Source organism: Arvicanthis niloticus, chromosome 8, assembly GCF_011762505.2.
Source record: "Arvicanthis niloticus isolate mArvNil1 chromosome 8, mArvNil1.pat.X, whole genome shotgun sequence".
Lineage (NCBI taxonomy): Eukaryota > Metazoa > Chordata > Mammalia > Rodentia > Muridae > Arvicanthis > Arvicanthis niloticus.
In genome coordinates this window covers 87,416,766-87,434,913 of record NC_047665.1, presented here as the reverse complement: position 1 = coordinate 87,434,913, position 18,148 = coordinate 87,416,766, and the positions used below count along the sequence as shown (strand labels likewise).

At 50.3% G+C, this 18,148-nt stretch overlaps 1 protein-coding gene across 2 annotated transcripts in view; it reads right to left on the bottom strand.

The window, feature by feature from the left end:
• Positions 1-3,529: 3,529 nt before the first annotated feature.
• The window catches only part of Olfm2 (olfactomedin 2), a 76,292-nt gene continuing 61,673 nt past the window's right edge, over positions 3,530-18,148 (bottom strand). For both annotated transcript variants that reach the window (XM_034510030.2, XM_034510029.2), the window contains exons 2-6: positions 11,295-11,444; positions 8,463-8,609; positions 7,962-8,181; positions 7,547-7,653; positions 3,530-4,621 (exon numbers count right to left, since the gene is read on the bottom strand). In XM_034510030.2, the coding sequence (XP_034365921.1) occupies positions 3,944-4,621; positions 7,547-7,653; positions 7,962-8,181; positions 8,463-8,609; positions 11,295-11,444 (1,302 nt within the window). In that variant the 3' untranslated portion in view covers positions 3,530-3,943. The remainder of the gene's footprint in view (positions 4,622-7,546; positions 7,654-7,961; positions 8,182-8,462; positions 8,610-11,294; positions 11,445-18,148) is intronic.

Genomic DNA, 18,148 nt, shown 5'->3' with positions numbered 1-18,148 from the left:
CATACCCTAAGCCCAGGTGTCCAAAATGTTCTCCAGCTCTAAGAAGCCTTTTTCTCCACAGCCGGGGGTGCTGGCAAGAATTCTTTCCACTAGCTAGACTCCCAGGGCAGCAAGATACCTTGAGCCCCACCAGTTCCGACCCAATTGTATAAGCCCCCTGGGGACTGTTTGGGTATGTGCAGACCACCCCATCCCCCACCATGCTTCCAGGTGTTAGGTCTGGAAAGGTCCCGGGAGAACCTGGCTCGGCATCTGCCTTGGTACACCCCCAGTGCCCACCTCCTCTTCTCCCCCCCCCCCCAGCACACATACAGACTGCTTATTGGTGAGAACAAATCATATCTAGCATCTGCCACCCACTTCTGACTGGTTATTCCTGGGTTCAGCCACCAGACCTAGCACTCTCCAGGTGCTGTTTCCATGGCAACAGAGGCCCCCTCAACTGGAAGAGAGGGGGGCTTTATGAGCTCCCAGAAGAAGAGAGATCCTGGTGGAGGGAGCTGGGAAATGGATATTACCTTGAGTGGCAGGTGGGAAGAGGAGGGCTCTCCACCTTGGCTAGGGGCCTATGTCTCCTAAACTGCCCCTGAGCCTATGGACTGAGGGCTCAGAATTCAATCAGGGGTTCTGCATATACCCACAAGTGATTGGTGGGGGGCAGGGGGAAGCCTGGGTGGTGGGGCTGGCTCTAACCAGCAAGGCTTAGGGACCAGAGCAATATTAAGCCTGTACCCCAAGAGAGCCCTCCCTCCCCACAGGCCTGAGTCTCATGAACAGTCACCTGAGCCTGCTCCCATCTGCCTGCTTTCTAGAGCAATCACTCTTTGCCAGCCGCCTGCTGGAGCATTTGTCATTAGGAAGGTTTAATGAGTTTTTTCCCAGCTCAGACAGGCACAGGCTGAGCTGAGTTGGCTATACCTCCAGCAGAATGTTCTCCAGTGGGCCAGTGAGGACAACAATCAGTGAGGCAAACAGTCACAGCTTCGCTGTCTTGCAGCAGTTGGGTGGGCTCAGGAGGCAGTGGCAGCCCTCCAAGTATCATGGGGCCTTTGGGGGAAGAAAAGGACCCCTGTCTTAGCTTGTAACACCAAGAGCTCTGGAAGGTTCGCCCCAGGGCCACTGCCACATCTGATCTCCTGCCTGCAAGAAACAGGTAATACCATAGTGGTGATTTGTGTGGCCATGTGACTTGGTATCTGTGTTCTATAGGATCCCAGCACCTTTTCCTGTCTCTACAGTTGTAACAGCCTAAGACTGAACACTGCTGTTAGATAAGTGAGCCCCAGGAGCCCACTCAGTGTCCCAGCATGTATTATTAATGACCTGTGGTTTCCTTCACCTGCTCCAGGTTCCCACCCAGACCTGCTGCTAGGAACTGGCTATAAATCCTGGGCCTTTAGGATGGCAACAGTGTAACCCCCACCCCCAAGGGATGGAAACCTCTCTGCGCAGACTCCACTGCTCATTCTTAATGGGCTCTTCTTAGAGCAGACACAGGGGATTCTGGGTCATTGCTGCAGTAGGGAATGGCAGCTTCCTGATTATATACAGCCAATGCTCATCCATGATTGAGGGCAAGCTGGTTAATTCAGCACCACATAGCTCAAGACAGACATGAATGGAAGTGACAGGTGGGTGAGGACAGTAGGACCAAGTGCTTATCCTTTCTAGTTGCAGTGTGTGTGCATCTACTCATTGTATACACTAAGTGTACATATGTGTAAGAGTGACACAGTGGGTAGATGTGCCAAGTAAACACCCAGTGCCCACATGTGACAGAAATGTTGACATCAGTCCTGTCCTTATGGAAACGTCTCTAGGTACAAGTGTGCTCTGAGCAAAGGCTAGACTGTGACAGTGCTGTAGATGCACCTGGTTCTCCGAGTCTGAGACCATGACCGCCTTGAGCACAAGTCACAGGCAGGAGACATGCAAACTCCTTTTCCTTATTTGGGGTTGTTAGACAAGAGACAAGATCTCACCCAGGTGGCATCAGCCTCCCCAGAACTGGTATGTCCAGTGGGTTCCTCCATGCCAAGCCTTTGCTGTCTTCAGTGGCATGGAGTCTGTCATGCTAATCCGGGCTTCATTCTTCTTTTCCCCAGTGTCTTGCTTGTTCACTTACGTGGGAATTAATTGCTCTTCTTGAGGATGCCTTTAGAAATTGGTTTTAAATGAGTGCATTAGGCAGCCCCATCCATTATTCATGGATTTCCTCCCCAGTATGGCATCCAAGTCTGAGTTCCCGGAGATGATTTAATCACAGAGGCCATTAATTAGAGATGGGGACAGCAGTCTCCTGGTGGCCTCAACAGGATGGGGTCATGGCCAGTGGAGATCTGCACATACTGTTCCTGCTGTGGGTTCAGTGGGCTGGTGTGGGGGTTGTTAAGCATCGTGTATTACTACTGCATTTCAGGTGAGAGCCCCATGATCACTCACTGCTCTACCAAGTTGCTCCTCATTTTTTGTGACGCCTTGGCCTCAGCCTTTCTGATACTGTGACTTTAATACAGTTGCTCGTGTTGTGGTGGCCCTCCAACCATAAAACTATTTTTGTTGCTCCTTCATAGCAGTAATTTTGCTACTGTTATGAACCATAAATATTTTTGGAGGTAGAAGTTTGTCAGAGGGGTCTTGACTCACAGGTTGAGAACCACTATGCCCTTATACCACAGACCTGACAGGCATGAAGCCCTCATCATACTAGGTATGGTAGTGCAGGTAAGACCAGGAGGATCAAAAGTTCAGGGTCACCTTTGGCTAGCTAGAGCCTATTTCCTAACCAGTCCTTTATCTTATCCCTGCAGTGCCGCAGCCGGGAGCACCGGGCCGCCTCTGACTGCCTGACCCTGTCGTGCCACTTGGTTTTTTGTTAGGCTGCTTTGGTTGGTGCTTGTTTGTTTAGCACAGTGAATAGATTTATTAAAGGAGACAAATGACTGCCAGGTGCAAGTTACCTCGGGAGGAGCATCTGATGGCTCTATTTCAACCTGACCACCTCCCAGGACTCCTGTCCCCACTACACTGAGTACATCACTGTCCCAGCCTCTTATAGAGTGTAGTGGGTTTGCTCAAAACCTGGCTAGATACACCTTTTAAGTTAGTTGAGTCTTACAGTTAGCTAGTATGGCTTGTGTAGAAACAATTTCTGCAGTTACAAGGCGGAGAAAAATTGGAGGCCCTAACCGTTCTCAAAAGCAGCCGAGTTGTTAAAAAGCCATTAGAAGGAGACCGCTTAGGGATGTGCCGGTGTGGTCAGTGCAACAGCACTGGGGGATGCCCACTGAAGGCCAGTTTTCATCACCAGAATAGAATTCTATGTTGTTCTGATCCAAATGCTTTTAATTTGATTGCTTTTGATTGAAATGCCTTTGGGTTGGGTGGGCTCCTCCAGGGGCTAGCTAACTCTGGGAAGGGCCATTACAAAACTCCACCTCAGGCCACACTGTGAGCACAGAGAACAGAGACTCAGTGGAGCCAAGTCTTCTGTAATTACCACTGGGTACAAAACAACCCAGGCACCAAATGTCAAAGGTCCGGTTTATTCTGGCAATCCGGAAAGAAAATGTGTAAATAATAAATTTAAAAAACAAAATCCATGCACTCAGATCCAGGGGTAGGGTAGGAGTGAGGGATAAGGAATGTGGGAAACTGGGAAAGGAAAAAGGAGGAGGGAGAGTGGACAGAGGAGAGGAGAGAGGTTCGATCAATAAGGAAGAGAAGCATCCATAAAAAGGCAGAAAGACTCAGAAGTGGAGTATCAAAAGCAGAGATCAATAAAATGGAGAAAATGCATGGGTATAGATACAGAGAACAGAAAGCTGGGCTGGGAAAGTAGGGAGAAGGAATCTCGGAAGGCAAGGGCATGGCCAGGAGAAGGTGGGGTGGGGGGACGTCACAGGCGATGTGGGAAGATTACCCACAACCCTTGCAGGGGCACCTAGGGGTCCCCAGCAGTGCTGATGACGTGGAAGAGGGTGACGTTGTACAGCACCTGGTGCCCGTTGTTCCAGGTATACAGGGCCCGCTCCCTGGGGTTGTAATCCAGCATAGAGATGTGCGAGTACTGATTGTGGAAGGGCACATCGGTGTACTCATAGCTGGACGTGTTGGTGAAGTACGCAAAGTACACTTTGGCTCCGGCCAGGTGAGAGTTGGTCACGTAGAGGACACCGCAGATCATGAAGGCCTCGCCGGCGCTGCGCTTAGGGTACCCGGTGTCCCAGGACCTCACGACCTCCAGGGTGTGAGGGTCCAACCGGCTGACCACGATGTTGCCTGCGTTCTGGTTGGTGGTATACACAGCCCACAGCCCGCTCTCGTCTACCATGAAGTCCATGTCCGAGAAACCGCCCCAGGAATAGGGGAAGGTATTATTGTAACCAGCCCCCGGGAGGCTCCTCTGCACCAGCACCGAGCGGGACCGGAAGTGGTACTTGACCACCACATTGCTCTGATACTTGTTGTAGAACAGAGAACCGTTGTATACCACATGGCCCGTACCTGCCCATGGCTGTGGCAGCAGGTGCTGGATGAAGTTCTGGCCTTTGATGAAGTCTCCCAGAGTACGGAACTCCAGCACTCGGCGGCCTTTGTAATAACCATCCATGTACCAGACCTAAGAGAGCAGCAGCCAGTCACAGGAGGGACTGTAACCTGTGACCCTCCGAGACTGGCCAACCAGGCAAGATCAATCTTTGGTCAGCAGAGTCAGCCATCATCAGCATGTCGCTACTCAGTCACAGTCCTTCCTGTGACCTTAAGTGACCAGTTATAGTTTAGTGACTATGAGCATTAGTGGAGCTGGGGAGATGGCTCGAGGGGTAAAGTGCTTGCCACTCAAGCATGAGGACCTGAGTTTGGATCCCAGCACCCATAAAAAACCGCTGGGCATGTATAGCTGTAACCACACTGCAGAAGTCAGCGACTTCAGGAGCTCAACAGCCAGCAGAGCCATATTGATGAGCTGCAAGTTCTGTAAGCGATGGCTCAATGGGGAAGCTCACCTGCTTTGCAAGCAGAAATATTGTCTGAACCCAGAACCCATCTGAAAAGCTGGCCATGGCCATGTGTGCTTATAACCCCGGTGCTCTTGAGAGCAGACTGGGGCATGCTGGCTGCCAGCCTACCTCAGTTAGAGTCTATATCCAGAACTAAACCTGGGAGTAATAGAACAGGGCACCTAATGTCCCTGGCCTCTGAGCACAAACGCCTGCACACAGACCTGTGCATATCAGACACACTCTAAAAGGAAAAGCCATGGTGGAGAGCAATAGAGAAAAATATGTTGACCTCTGGCCTCCACATGCAGGGGCACACACCTGCCTTTGCACATACCTTTATGAACACATAACTAAACTCTAAATTAGTGGTGATGACCTGAGGGATCAAGGAACGTTTTGCCTCTAGGAGACTTACTGAGATCACAGATTTACTGGATACTGGGTTGAGAATGTTCACTGAACAGCTATTGGGTTAATAAGGGGTTACTTTGATTTCGCTATATTTTGGTTGGTTGGTTTGGTTTTTGTTGTTTGGGGTTTTTTTGTTTTGTTTGTTTGTTTGTTTGGGGGGGGGTAGAGTGTAACTATATAGCCCAGGCTGGCTTGGAACTCATTTTTGTAGACCAAACTGGTCTTGAGCTCACAAGATACACTTGCATCTGCCTCCTAAGTGCTTGGATTAAAGGGGTTTGCCACCTTGCCTGGCCCTAATTCACTGTCAGTGGCTAACTCCTGCAAGCACAAGACTGCATTGCCAGGCATGTCATTGCCTCTCTCAGCAGCATCCGTATCAGTGCCATGCAAAACACTTGTGGATGCTCTCATTGTGGAGATGAAACTTTCATGTTGAAAGAAAATTACAACAATATGAAAGGCACCTGCCCAAGTGTCTCTGGCTGAGAATGGACAGGACTGGTTGAGTTCAAATCCAATTCTAAACTAACCAGTTGGTTGGACCATCGTCATCTGTTGAGGTTGGTGATCACAGTGAGTAGTGTTGTTACTGCCTTGCTCTGTGACACTTGATCACCCATTATGATGGTTAGCTTTTAAAGATTTATTTATTATGTATTTTATGTATGAGTGCTCTATCTGCATGCACACCTGCACACTACAAGAAGGGATTGGATCCTATTACAGATGGTTATAAGCCACCTCAGAATTGAACTCAGGACCTCTGGAAGAGCAGCCAGTGCTCTTAACCACTGAGCCATCTCTCCAGCTTGTGATGGTTAGCTTCAGCTTGAAACAACTGAGAATTACCTAGGAAGTGAGTCTCAATGAGAGATTGTCTACAGAGAGTTGGGCTGTGGATATGTCTATAGGGAATTACCTTAATTGTTCGTTAATGTGGGGAGACTCAACCCACTGTGAGCAACACCATTCATTAGAAAAGGAGTCCTGAACTGTATGAGAAGGGAGAAACTGAGCTAAGCACAAGCAAGCAAGAATGCATGCATGCAATGCATTTCTCTCTGGTCCTAACTCTGGTTGTGATGTGACTAGCTGTTTGAAATTCCTGTCTTGACTTCTCTACAATGATGGACTTTAACTTAGAATTCTGAGTTCAACCAAGCCCTTTCTTCTCTAAGTTACTTTTTGTCAGAATATTTTATCAACCACAGAAATGAAGCAGGCAGAGGCCAGAGGACATCAGGTGTCCTGCTCTATACCGCCTTCCACCTCAGTTCTTTGAGATAGGGTCTCCACCTTAACCTAGAGCTGGAGCCAGCAAGCCCCAGTCGTCCCCCCCCCCCATCTCTGCTCCCCACAGCACTGGTACACATGGCCACTCATGGCCTTTTATGTGGATACCTGGGGTTTGAACTCAGGTCCTCATGTTTGTGGACCGAGCACTCATGCTCCTATGCTATTTCCTTCCCTAGCCCTATGCCATTTTAATTTCTGCAAGAACTATATGATGTCTGCACCATGACAAGACTGCCTAACTGTGCACTTCTCAGAATCCATCCCCTGATGTCAGAGGACACATGGGTGTACCCTGTATTCTCCAGACAGATGACTGACAAGGACAGAAGAACCTCAGTCTCGTGGTCACTAGGCAGTCAAGGGAAGGTCCAAAGACCCAGGATGATGGAGTACAAGTCACTGGTGTGAGACTGCTCAGAAGGTAAAGGTGCCTGCTTCCAAGACTGACAACATCAGTTCAATTCCCAAGATCCACATGGGAGAAGGAGAGAATTGATCCAAGCAAGTTGTCCTCTGACCTACACACACACGCACATGTGTGTGCACCTGTACACACATATCCATATGCACACACACACTAAATAAGTAAATAGTAATGTAATTATTTTTAAACAGTGAGTGGGCTGGGCATGGTAGTACACACCCTTGACAAGAAGCAGAGACAGGCTGATCTTAACTCCAGCTTTAGAGACATCTTTTCTCCTTCAAGTGAACTACCCACCTCCCCATATATACCCACGAGTTAAAAATAATAAAAATGAAACCTAAATAAGAGTCAAGTGTGGATTCCCCGGGCACCTGCAGGCAGTCACTGGAGTGGGATCACTCACCCGGCTGTCTGCACTGGGGGCCATTGTGTCAGTCATCCAGGAGCCGAAGCGGGACCCCATGGCCCGAATGGTAATGGGGTTACTGACCCCTGTTAGCTTCCCGCAGCCTGGGAGATGGGAACGGTGAACGTGAGGATAGAATCCAGCAAGAGCCCCGGGGAAGGCAGGACACTGGGGGCTGGGGTCAGGGAGGAAACCTGGCTGTGATCTTGGGTGTCAACATGGACACAGAGGGTTGAAAATGAGCCAAAGCTACTTCCAGCTTTGGGGCCTGATGTGGCCTTGGGTTGGGGAGACCAAAGAGGGAGGTTTAGCAGTTAGATGCCAAACCATACCTAGCTTTGGAACACACGGGCAGCATTAGGAGTGGGTGTGGAGATCAGGGGTGGGGGCAAACTTCAGGGTCAAGGCATACCCAGCTTCTGCGCGCAGGCATGGAGTCGGGCCTCCAGGGCCATCACGCGCTGCTGCAAGTCCTCGTACCCGTAGGCACCCATTTCCTCCTGGATGGCAGCCAGGTTGCTAGAGAGGTTCCTCACCTCCTCCCGCAGGCGCACAATGGTTCGTGTGTCTGCTTTGTACTGTTCCAGCACTGAGCTCAGGGGCAGCAGCTCTGTCATCCTGTCCTTCAGTTCCTGCTCACCAGGAGAAAATGGCCTCCGATCCGACCCCTGACCCTTGACCTATACTTTCACCCTATCATCTTGGATACAAGGCTCATCCCTTGCCAATGGATGCCTTCAGGACCCCAGAGCCCAGCCAGCCCCTCATTTCTTCACAGACCCGGCCCCAGCCTGGGAACTTGGGTCCTCTGCTTTCACTACACTCACTCTTATGGAACTCTTATGGGGGAAGCTCCTCCCCCAAACCCTCCAACCACTCTCTAGACCTCAGAGCTGAACTCAGGAGAACCCACCTGGAAGCTTTTGGCTGAGACTGACCCATCAGCTGCCCTGAGCCTTGCATCCAGGCTCCGCATGAGGGTCTCCATGCTGCGAACATACTGGAGATCCCGATATGTCCTTAGCTCAAGGACCTCCATGGACTGAGACACATTCTGGACCTAGAAGGAGAACCATTCAGGAAACACTCCCAGCCACTGCCAGAAACAGATGGCCAGGGCCAGCACAGACGCCTGCCAACCGTACTCTCTCCTGATCTCACTAGCAACCTTCCAATAGCAGGCTCCACAAAGCCCCATCCCCTCACACCTGTCACCTCCTCCATTCTCTTGACACAGCAAGGCAGAGGGTGTTTTCCAAAATGAAGACTAGAACCAGGTGTGGTAGCACACACCCATAATCCCAGCACTTGGAGGTATAGGCAAAGGATCAGAATTTCAAGGGTATCCTCAAAAAGAAGAACCCAGGTTGGGTAGTGGTGGTGTACACCTTTAGTCCCAGTACTTAGGAGGCAGAGGCAGGTGGATCTCTGTGAGTTCAAGACCCAGCCTGGACTACAAAGAGAAGTCCTGTCTTGAAAAACAAAGAGCCAGAAGTGGTGGGTCACAGTTATAATCCCAGTACTCAGGCTAAAGCAGGAGGATTGCCATGAGTTCCAGCTCAGCCAAGGCTACAGCATGAGTTCCAGGTCAGTCTGGGTCAGAGTATAACTTTGCCTCTAACAACAAACAAACAAACAAACAAAAAACAACAACAAAATAAAACCAGCGATGGGAGGGTCCTGGGGCTTTAAAAGCTCAGTAATAGAGTGGTTGTCTAGGGTGTACAAAGCCTTGGATCCATCCCCAGCAAAAACTGGGTGGCTCGTACTTCTAATGCAAACCACTTGGGAAATGGATCCAGGGGGATCTGAAGTTCAAGGTCCTCCTTGGGTACACAGTGAGTTCAAGAGCAGCCTAGGCTATACAAGACCCGAAGGTACACATCATAGTCAGGCCATGAACTATTTTTTTCAGCCACTATGAACAATCAGAGGGCACTATGTGAAAGTCCACAGCTTTGGGGGAAAGCAGTTTTAGTAAGGGGAGTGGGCAGAGCAGGATTCTGAGAGTCAGAGGTGGGTGGGCTGCAGGTTCCCAGGTGCTCCCTGCTGCCAAGCCCCAGCTTTCTCCTATGCTCAGTGAGGGGGCGTGATTGCAGGCTTCACAGCTGACAAATGGGCAGTGACAGGGACTTCAGTCAGCAAAGAAAAGGAAACATCCTGGAGACAGATGGTGGCAGCCAGAATAAAAAAGATTCTGCATGCAGGTGTGTGTGTGTGTGCGTGTGCATGTGCATGTGCGTGTGCGTGTGCATGTGCGTGTGCGTGTGCGTGTGTGTGTGTGTGTATGTGTGCATATATATCTATATCTAAGTGTGTACATGTCTGTGCATACATATCTGTGTGTAAGTGTATGTGTGTGCATACACATCTATGCATGTGTGCATACATATCCATGTATGTAAGTATGTATATGTATGTGTGCATACACATCTGCACGAGTATGTCTGGAGGCCAGAGACTGATGTTGGTTGTTTCCCACAATAACCCTCCACCTTATTTTTTGAGACAGGGTCACCAAACCTGAAGCTCATACTTCAGCCAGACTGGTTCAAGTTCCCAACTACTCCTGTCTCCCCTTTAAAATGTTAAAATTACACTTGTTTGGTTGGTATGTGTCAATCAGAGGACAACTGGTGGGAGTTCATTCTCTCTCCTAGCCATGTAGGACCTGGAGTTTGATCTCAGGCCGCAAGACTTGGTGCCAACTAGCACTCCACCTCCCACTCAACAGATCTTCCTATGTGGCCCAGGCTGGACTCAAACTTGTGGCAGTCATTCTGCCTCAGCCTCCCAAGTCTTGGCATTATAAGTGTGCACTGCCACTCTCAGCTGCACAATTTGCACAACTCTTGACAGAACGAAGAGCAGGTGAGACCCTTGCCTGAAAAGGGCACCAAGCACCTTCTTAGCAGGGACACCCAAGGCTGCATGAGAATTGGCTGCCTGGTCAGAGTGCATGAGAACAAACTCACACATTGCCCCTGACACCACTGCCTTCCCAGCTCTATAAACATGTGGCCTATCTTTCTAGGAAGCTTGGAACAAATAATGAGTGAAAGCACTCACCTGGAAGACAGAGTGGACACACACCTGTCATCCCAACACTCCGGAGATAGAGGCAGGAGGATCAGAAGTTCAAAGCTTAAACTACATAGTGAATTTGAGGACAGCCTGGGCTACGTGATACTATTTCAAAAAAGAAAACAAGCTGGACAAGGTGGTGCACTCTTTTAGCTCCAGCACTAGGGAAGCAGAGACAGGTAGAGCTCTGTGAATCTGAGGCCAGTTTGCTTCATATAGGAAGTTCCAGGCCAGCCAGAGCTTCACAGTGAGACCCCAAGCAAACAGTAACAACAACAAGAAAGGTAAATTCAAAATATTTAATAGAGCTGGGTAAGGTTGCAAACGACTAATCCCAGCAATGGAGAGGCAGGGGCAGGTGGATCTCCAAGCTCAAGGCCAGCCTGGTCTACAGAGAGCGTTCCAGGACAGCCAGGGCTACATAGAGAGACTCTGTCTCAACAAAACCAAAAAATAAAAAGTATTTAATAAAAAATGAAACTAAAAAAGAAAAGAAAAAAAAAAAAACTACCTAGATGGTATCTCGGTCACTGGCCACTTTAGGACAAGTTACCTAGCTGGAGCTTTTGTGGTTTAGCCTAGCTGGCGACAGAGCAGAAAGCAAAGGGGTATATTAGCCATCCTCCCCAACCTCATCCCTCAGTGCCCGTCAAGTCCCTACCTTCTCCATGAGCTGCCGAAGCTCTCTGCTCCGACCATCTCGGGCACAGGTGCTCTGTGCAGGGATCACAGCCGTGCAGATGCATTTGCCATCCGGCGCCTGGGCTGATGTATAGAGCTGCCAGCCCTCTTCTGGGCTCTGGAAGAGAGTCTGCAGAGAAAAGGGTGCGGTCAGAGAGTAGGAACCCAAAAAGGGGGCTCCCTTTCATCTTGCTGGGAAGGACAGAAGCCCTTTCTTTGGTGGGGAAATGGCCTTGCATGCATGAGAACCTCAGTTCAGATCCACAGAGCCCATGAAAAAAAGACAGAGACAGAGACTGGCTGGTCCCTGGAGGCTCTCTGGCCTGACTGGACAACAGGACAACTTTGCAGACCAATGAGAGGCTCTGTCTCAAACAGAAGGTGGGAAGTACCTGAGGAACATCACCAGCTGAGATCTTCCTCTGATCTCTGCACACGTGTACAAGTGCATACCAAGCACACACATGCACACATACAAACAAGATGGAAAACACTTTCCATGCCAGTATGAGGACCTGAGTTTGGTTTCCCACAACCCACATAAAGCAGACACCGGAGATCGTGTCTGTAACCCTAACACTGCATCAAGGTGAGAGGTGCAGACGGGAGAATCCCTGGAAGCTCTCGGACCTTCTAGGCTGGCTTACACAGGAATGAACAAGAGACACTGTCCAAACAAGGTGGACAGTGGGCACTGACAACCGAGATTATCTTTGAACTGCCACATGTATGTTGAATCTCATGAAGCCTAGGCTGGCCTTGAACTAACCATATGGCTGAAAGTAATCTTGAACTTGTGTTCCACTTACCCCAATTTCTTGTGTGTTGGAATTACAGGAGGGTAACACCACCCCTGGTTATTAGGTGCTAGGAATGGAACCCAGGGCCTCCTGCATGGTAGGCCAGCACTGTGCCCACTGAGCTGTGGCCCCAGGAAGGGAAACTTTCAGCACTCTAAATAGCAACGTGCAAAGGGACCTAAGAATAGCCACTGAAAAATCAGGGACTTTGAGCATTGAGTAGTATTGCATGCCTAATAACCCAGCACTTGGGAGCTGAGGCAGGAGGATTGCTTAAGTGCAGAGTTCTGTGTTGGAGTGTGCTATGCTGATTGTGTATACACTAAGTTCAAATCAATACAGCAATCTCCCAGTAGTGCTTAAGGAAACCCTGTTTCAGAAGAAAGACTGTAGAGCGTTTTTTTTTGTTTGTTTGTTTGTTTGTTTTGTTTTTGTTCTTTTGTTTTTCTAGGCAGGGTTTCTGTCTGTAGCCCTGGAACTCATTCTGTAGACCGACCAGGCTGACTTGAACTAGGAGGTCTGCCCGCCTCTGCCTCCCAAGTGCTGGGGTTAAAGCTGTACTCCACTACCACCCAGCCTAGCAACATCTTAAAGAGCAAACACCAGGGGCAGATGAGATGGCTCAGTGAGGAAAGTGCTTGCGGCATAGGCAAGAGGATCCAGGTTCAAATCCCCAGCACACATGCAAAAAGCCCTGGATGGTGGTGCAAGTTCTGGTGACCCTGTTACAGGAGGATCTCTGTAGTGTCTAGCCAGCCTAGCCTCCTTGATGAGCTCCAGACTAGTGAGAAACCTGTCTCAAAGACAGCTGAAGTGCCTGAGGTGGTCCTCTGGTCCTCACATGCCTGTTGTGCATACGCATCCACACACATTTTAAAAGTGGAGAAAACACACTAAAAATGCAAATTAAGTGAAGATCGGATATTTTGAATTGTTGAGTAGTATAGACAGAAGAAATATGAGGAAAAGAGGGTGTGGGGAGCTGATGTGTACTCATCCAAAGTCAGGGTGCTACTTTGGATGAGTACAGACTAGAAGGAGATGTGTGTGTGGGGGGCACCATGTGTGTGGCAAGGTGGTCCAGACAGGAGGAACAGCAAGGGCGAAGACCTGAGGCAGGGTCATGGACCTGGGTGGCCAGAGTGGGGTGAGCCAAGCACTAAGTGAAGGGGGACAAGAGTGGAGAGATGACAATGTGACATTGAAGGAGCTGGTGAACAGCAGCCAGGACTTTGGCTTCTGGTGTGGATGAGGTGGGAGGCATGGAGGGTTCTTAGCAGAAGAGAGATGTGCACTAACTTGGGTGTTCAGTCCCAGCTCAGAGTGACTGCTGGAGTCCAGGCAAAGACAGTGAGTAAGTAGTCAAATTCTGGTCCCATCTAGCAGGCTTGTTTTTGTATTGAGACAGGGGCCTCAAACTCCTTCTTGCAGCCACAGATGACAGTGAAATCCTGATCCTCCTGCCTCCACCTCCTGAGCACTAGGCTGACAATCATGGACTGTTATACCCAGTTCATACAGTGCTGAGGAAGGAACCCAGATCTTTGTACATGCTGGGCAAGCCCTCTAGCCACTGAGCCCAGCCCTGCCTACAGTGTGTCTTACCACGAGTCTTTCTTGAGAGGCAAGCACCGCAAAATCCACTATTTGCACGGCTGTTACTGATACCAAACAGAGGCAATGCCCAGGAGCTGAGGCAGAGGTAGGCCAGGCTGAGTCAGGAGCGGTCGTGGGGACTCCTGCTGCACACCACCGTCTCTTCCCAATTCTTTTATTGAAATGTGAGCAAATGAGCTAGCTACACACCGACCTCCACACCTCCACTAATTTATAAAAAAATAATCCATTCACAGAGGACAGCTGAGATGAGTCAGGCTGTGCTTCTTACACCCTTCCAAAGCTGGGGGACCCCCTCTGTAAGAGCCCACATGACTTTCCTTGCATGAAGTCCTGATCAAGCTTTTTGTTTCGTTTTACGAATTACATTTATTTATTTATTTACTTACTTACTTACTTATTTACGTACTTACTTAGTGTGTGTGTGTGTGTGTGTGTGTGTGTGTGTATACAGTGTGCCTCAGAGCACATGTGGAAACCAGAGGTCAACTGGCAGGAATTGGTTCTGTTTCCACAGTGTGATTCCCAGGAATAGAACATCAGGTTTGGTGGCAAACCTGTTTTTACCTGCTGAGCCATCACACCTACTGACCACTGACCAAACTGGAGAGATGGCACAGCAGTTAGGAGCACTGGCTGCTCTTCCAAAGAACCCATGTTCAATTCCAAGCACCCACAAGGCAGTTCACAAAAGCATGCAATCCCAGTTCCAGGGCGTCTGACATTCTCAACACCAATATACATAAAATAAAAAATATCATTTTAAAAAAGTTTAAAAATGAATTAGGCAGAGCCAAGACTCAAACAGCAGAAGCCTCCCTGAGGGTTGATAGACAATGTTTGCTGGTTGGGGGCCTAATGAGACCACAGCCATCTCTGAGGATTGATGGGCAGTTAGTTAATGGTAGCTGAAGGGGAGAGAAGGAAGCTCAAGGCTCTGTCCCTGCCTTAGGACTAACAGGCAGTAATGGTTGCTCAGGAGGGAGAGACATTCCCTCAGTGGTGTGGCCACCAGTAAGGAGCCTGCAGCCCTGTAAACAGTCCTTCACCCACACTCTGTAAGCAGCCAACCCCACAAAACCCACCGGGTCACACAAAAAAAGAAAAAGACATGAAAATAGAAGGGCTGGCTGGGAAGAGGAAGGAGTCAGCAGGAGTGGGAGGGGAAGAGGGAGGGGTCAGCAGGAGTGGGGGGGGAGAGGGAGGGGTCAGCAGGAGTGGGGGGGAGAGGGAGGGGTCAGCAGGAGTGGGAGGGAGAGGGAGGGGTCAGCAGGAGTGGGGGGGAAGAGGGAGGGGTCAGCAGGAGTGGGAGGGGGAAGAGGGAGGGGTCAGCAGGAGTGGGAGGGGAAGAGGGAGGGGTCAGCAGGAGTGGGAGGGGAAGAGGGAGGGGTCAGCAGGAGTGGGGGGGAAGAGGGAGGGGTCAGCAGGAGTGGGAGGGGGAAGAGGGAGGGGTCAGCAGGAGTGGGAGGGGAAGAGGGAGGGGTCAGCAGGAGTGGGAGGGGGAAGAGGGAGGGGTCAGCAGGAGTGGGAGGGGGAAGAGGGAGGGGTCAGCAGGAGTGGGAGGGGAAGAGGGAGGGGTCAGCAGGAGTGGGGGGGAAGAGGGAGGGGTCAGCAGGAGTGGGGGGGGAAGAGGGAGGGGTCAGCAGGAGTGGGAGGGGAAGAGGGAGGGGTCAGCAGGAGTGGGAGGGGAAGAGGGAGGGGTCAGCAGGAGTGGGAGGGAGAGAGGGAGGGGTCAGCAGGAGTGGAGGGGAAGAGGGAGGGGTCAGCAGGAGTGGGAGGGAGAGAGGGAGGGGTCAGCAGGAGTGGGAGGGGAAGAGGGAGGGGTCAGCAGGAGTGGGGGGGAAGAGGGAGGGGTCAGCAGGAGTGGGAGGGAGAGAGGGAGGGGTCAGCAGGAGTGGGGGGGAAGAGGGAGGGGTCAGCAGGAGTGGGAGGGGAAGAGGGAGGGGTCAGCAGGAGTGGAGGGGAAGAGGGAGGGGTCAGCAGGAGTGGGAGGGAGAGAGGGAGGGGTCAGCAGGAGTGGGGGAGAGGGAGGGGTCAGCAGGAGTGGGAGGGAGAGAGGGAGGGGTCAGCAGGAGTGGGAGGGGAGAGGGAGGGGTCAGCAGGAGTGGGGGGGAAGAGGGAGGGGTCAGCAGGAGTGGGAGGGAAGAGGGAGGGGTCAGCAGGAGTGGGAGGGGAGAGGGGGATGGGAGGAATACAATTACAAGTCATCGTGTGGTATGAAAATAGCATTACTATTATGTGTACTGTGCTAATGAAGACTTAGGAAAGATTCAGTGCCCTGTACTCCCCCTCCTAGGCCCAGAAGCTGCCACAGTCCATTCTATCCATGTACTCAGGAGACTCTCCTAAGGTCCTCTAGCACCCCCAGGTCCTAGTGAGCCATGACGCTCCTATGAAGAGCTCTTCTCCTCTTCTCTTTTCTGTATGGGTGTTTTGCCTGAGTGTGCGTGTTTTCTGTCCTCTGGAGCTGCAGTTTCAGACAGTTGTTAGGGGTCATGTGGTGCTGGGAACCGAACCAAGGCCCTTTAGAACAGCAACCAATGCTCTTAATCACTGAGCCAACTCTCCAGTCCTTTGTCAGGGGAACTCTTAAAGGTTAGGTTTGGTTTCGTTTGGTTTTGCTTTTTCCAGACAGGGTTCTCTATGTAATAGCCTTGGCTAGCCTGTAACTTGCTTTGTAGACCAGACTGGCCTTGAACTCACAGAGACCCATCTGCCTCTCCAGTATTGGTATAAAGGCATGTTCCACCACAACCAGCTACCTGTAGAAGAACTCTTGATTTCTTTTGTTGTTGTTGTTGTTCCTTTTGCTTACTTTTGTTTGTTTTGAGACAGGATTTCATGTAGCCCAGGCTGGCCTCAAACACACTATGTAGCCAAGGGTGACCTGGTCTTGTACTTCTACCTATGCCCTTGGAGTTCTGGGATGACAGGCAAGTATCACCATGGCTGGTTTCTGTTAGAGAACTCCTGGCTATTCCGGGATGTCTTACAGAGCCAGGAGGCCTGGGGCTGCTCATCAACTCTGGGTACACGGGCTCGTTTTTCTGCACACCCCCCAAAAGGGGCCTCCAGTAAACAAAGCTGCTCCACACCACATTAGTCTAAATGATGCCTGCACTGCACTCTGTAAAGCTGAGTATGGTGCTCTTGTGTTTTACCTCCATGCATATCTGTGCATTAAATGAATGCCTGGGAAGATCAGAAGAGGGCGTAGGATCCATGGAACTGTTATAGTTATGAGCTGCCATGGTGGTGCTAGGAATCGAACCCAGGTCCTCTGGTAGAGCAGCCAATGCTCTTAACTGCTGAGCCATCTCTTACTTTTTCTTTTGAGGTAGAGTCTCATTAAGTTAGCCAGGCTGGTCTTGTACTCTCTCTGTGTCCAGGTAGCTGGTATTACAGGCTTGGTCCACCAGGCTCAGCAAGGATCTCAACCTAACACAGGAAAAACGGCCCACAAAAGGCCATTGCTCCCTGAAGAAAGCACAACTGCTTAGCCTCCTTTCAGAGCAAATCCAATCCTTTCAAAACTGAACAATGAACAAGGAGCCCAAATGTCCCTGCCTATATATCCTCCCACTGGCTCAGGTCCCCAAGCAATTAGGCTAGAACTCCCCTCAAAGATTCTCATTATGCAAAAACAAAGCAGCCCCGTCCACATAATTAGCATCCCCGGCCTGTGTTTCCTGGCATGTCCTTTGAAGCAAACAAGACACTTCTCCCAACATATGAAATATTGAATTGTAAAAGAGAAGCAAGATCTAAGCACCACGAAGAGACAGCTTCTGTGGCTTTCCTAAAATAATTGTCTGTATGGCACGTGCCCTGCTGGAATGTTCTCTGCAGCTGTGTAATTAAATGCCTCGGGTTTGGCCGCCAGGTCTCAGCACACTAAGAGCCTGAGTTTTGCCCTGCAGGGTTAAGTTCAAATGTTCAGTCAGGTTCACTTCTATGGAATAGGAATGGCCTAGAAGGCTTGATGTTGAATAGTCCAAATGCCATTTCCAGACTGGGGTCTGTGTAGCTTGGTACCAAAGTCCTTGATTCCTGGAGGGTCTTAACCTGAGGGGCACAGTGGTCTATCTCAGGGAAATGCATAAAATGACAGTGTGGAGTTAGCAAGATGGCCCAGATAGTAAAAGTGCTTGCTACTAAGCCTGACAATCTAAGTTCGACTCCTGGGCACCCACAGAGTAGGAGCAAACTGCCTCTGGCAAGTTGTCCTCTGACCCCACAGGTGTCAAGCCATTCAATGTCTTCACATTAACACACAAATAAATATATGTAAAAAAAATTATTAAAGACAGGAAAATTTTGGGCAAATGAGAAGAGCAAGGAGCCCCTCACCCAGTTGAAGCCTCTGTCCAGCAGAGCCGAGGGTGCCACACTATCACCGGTTCTAATCCTTCAATCC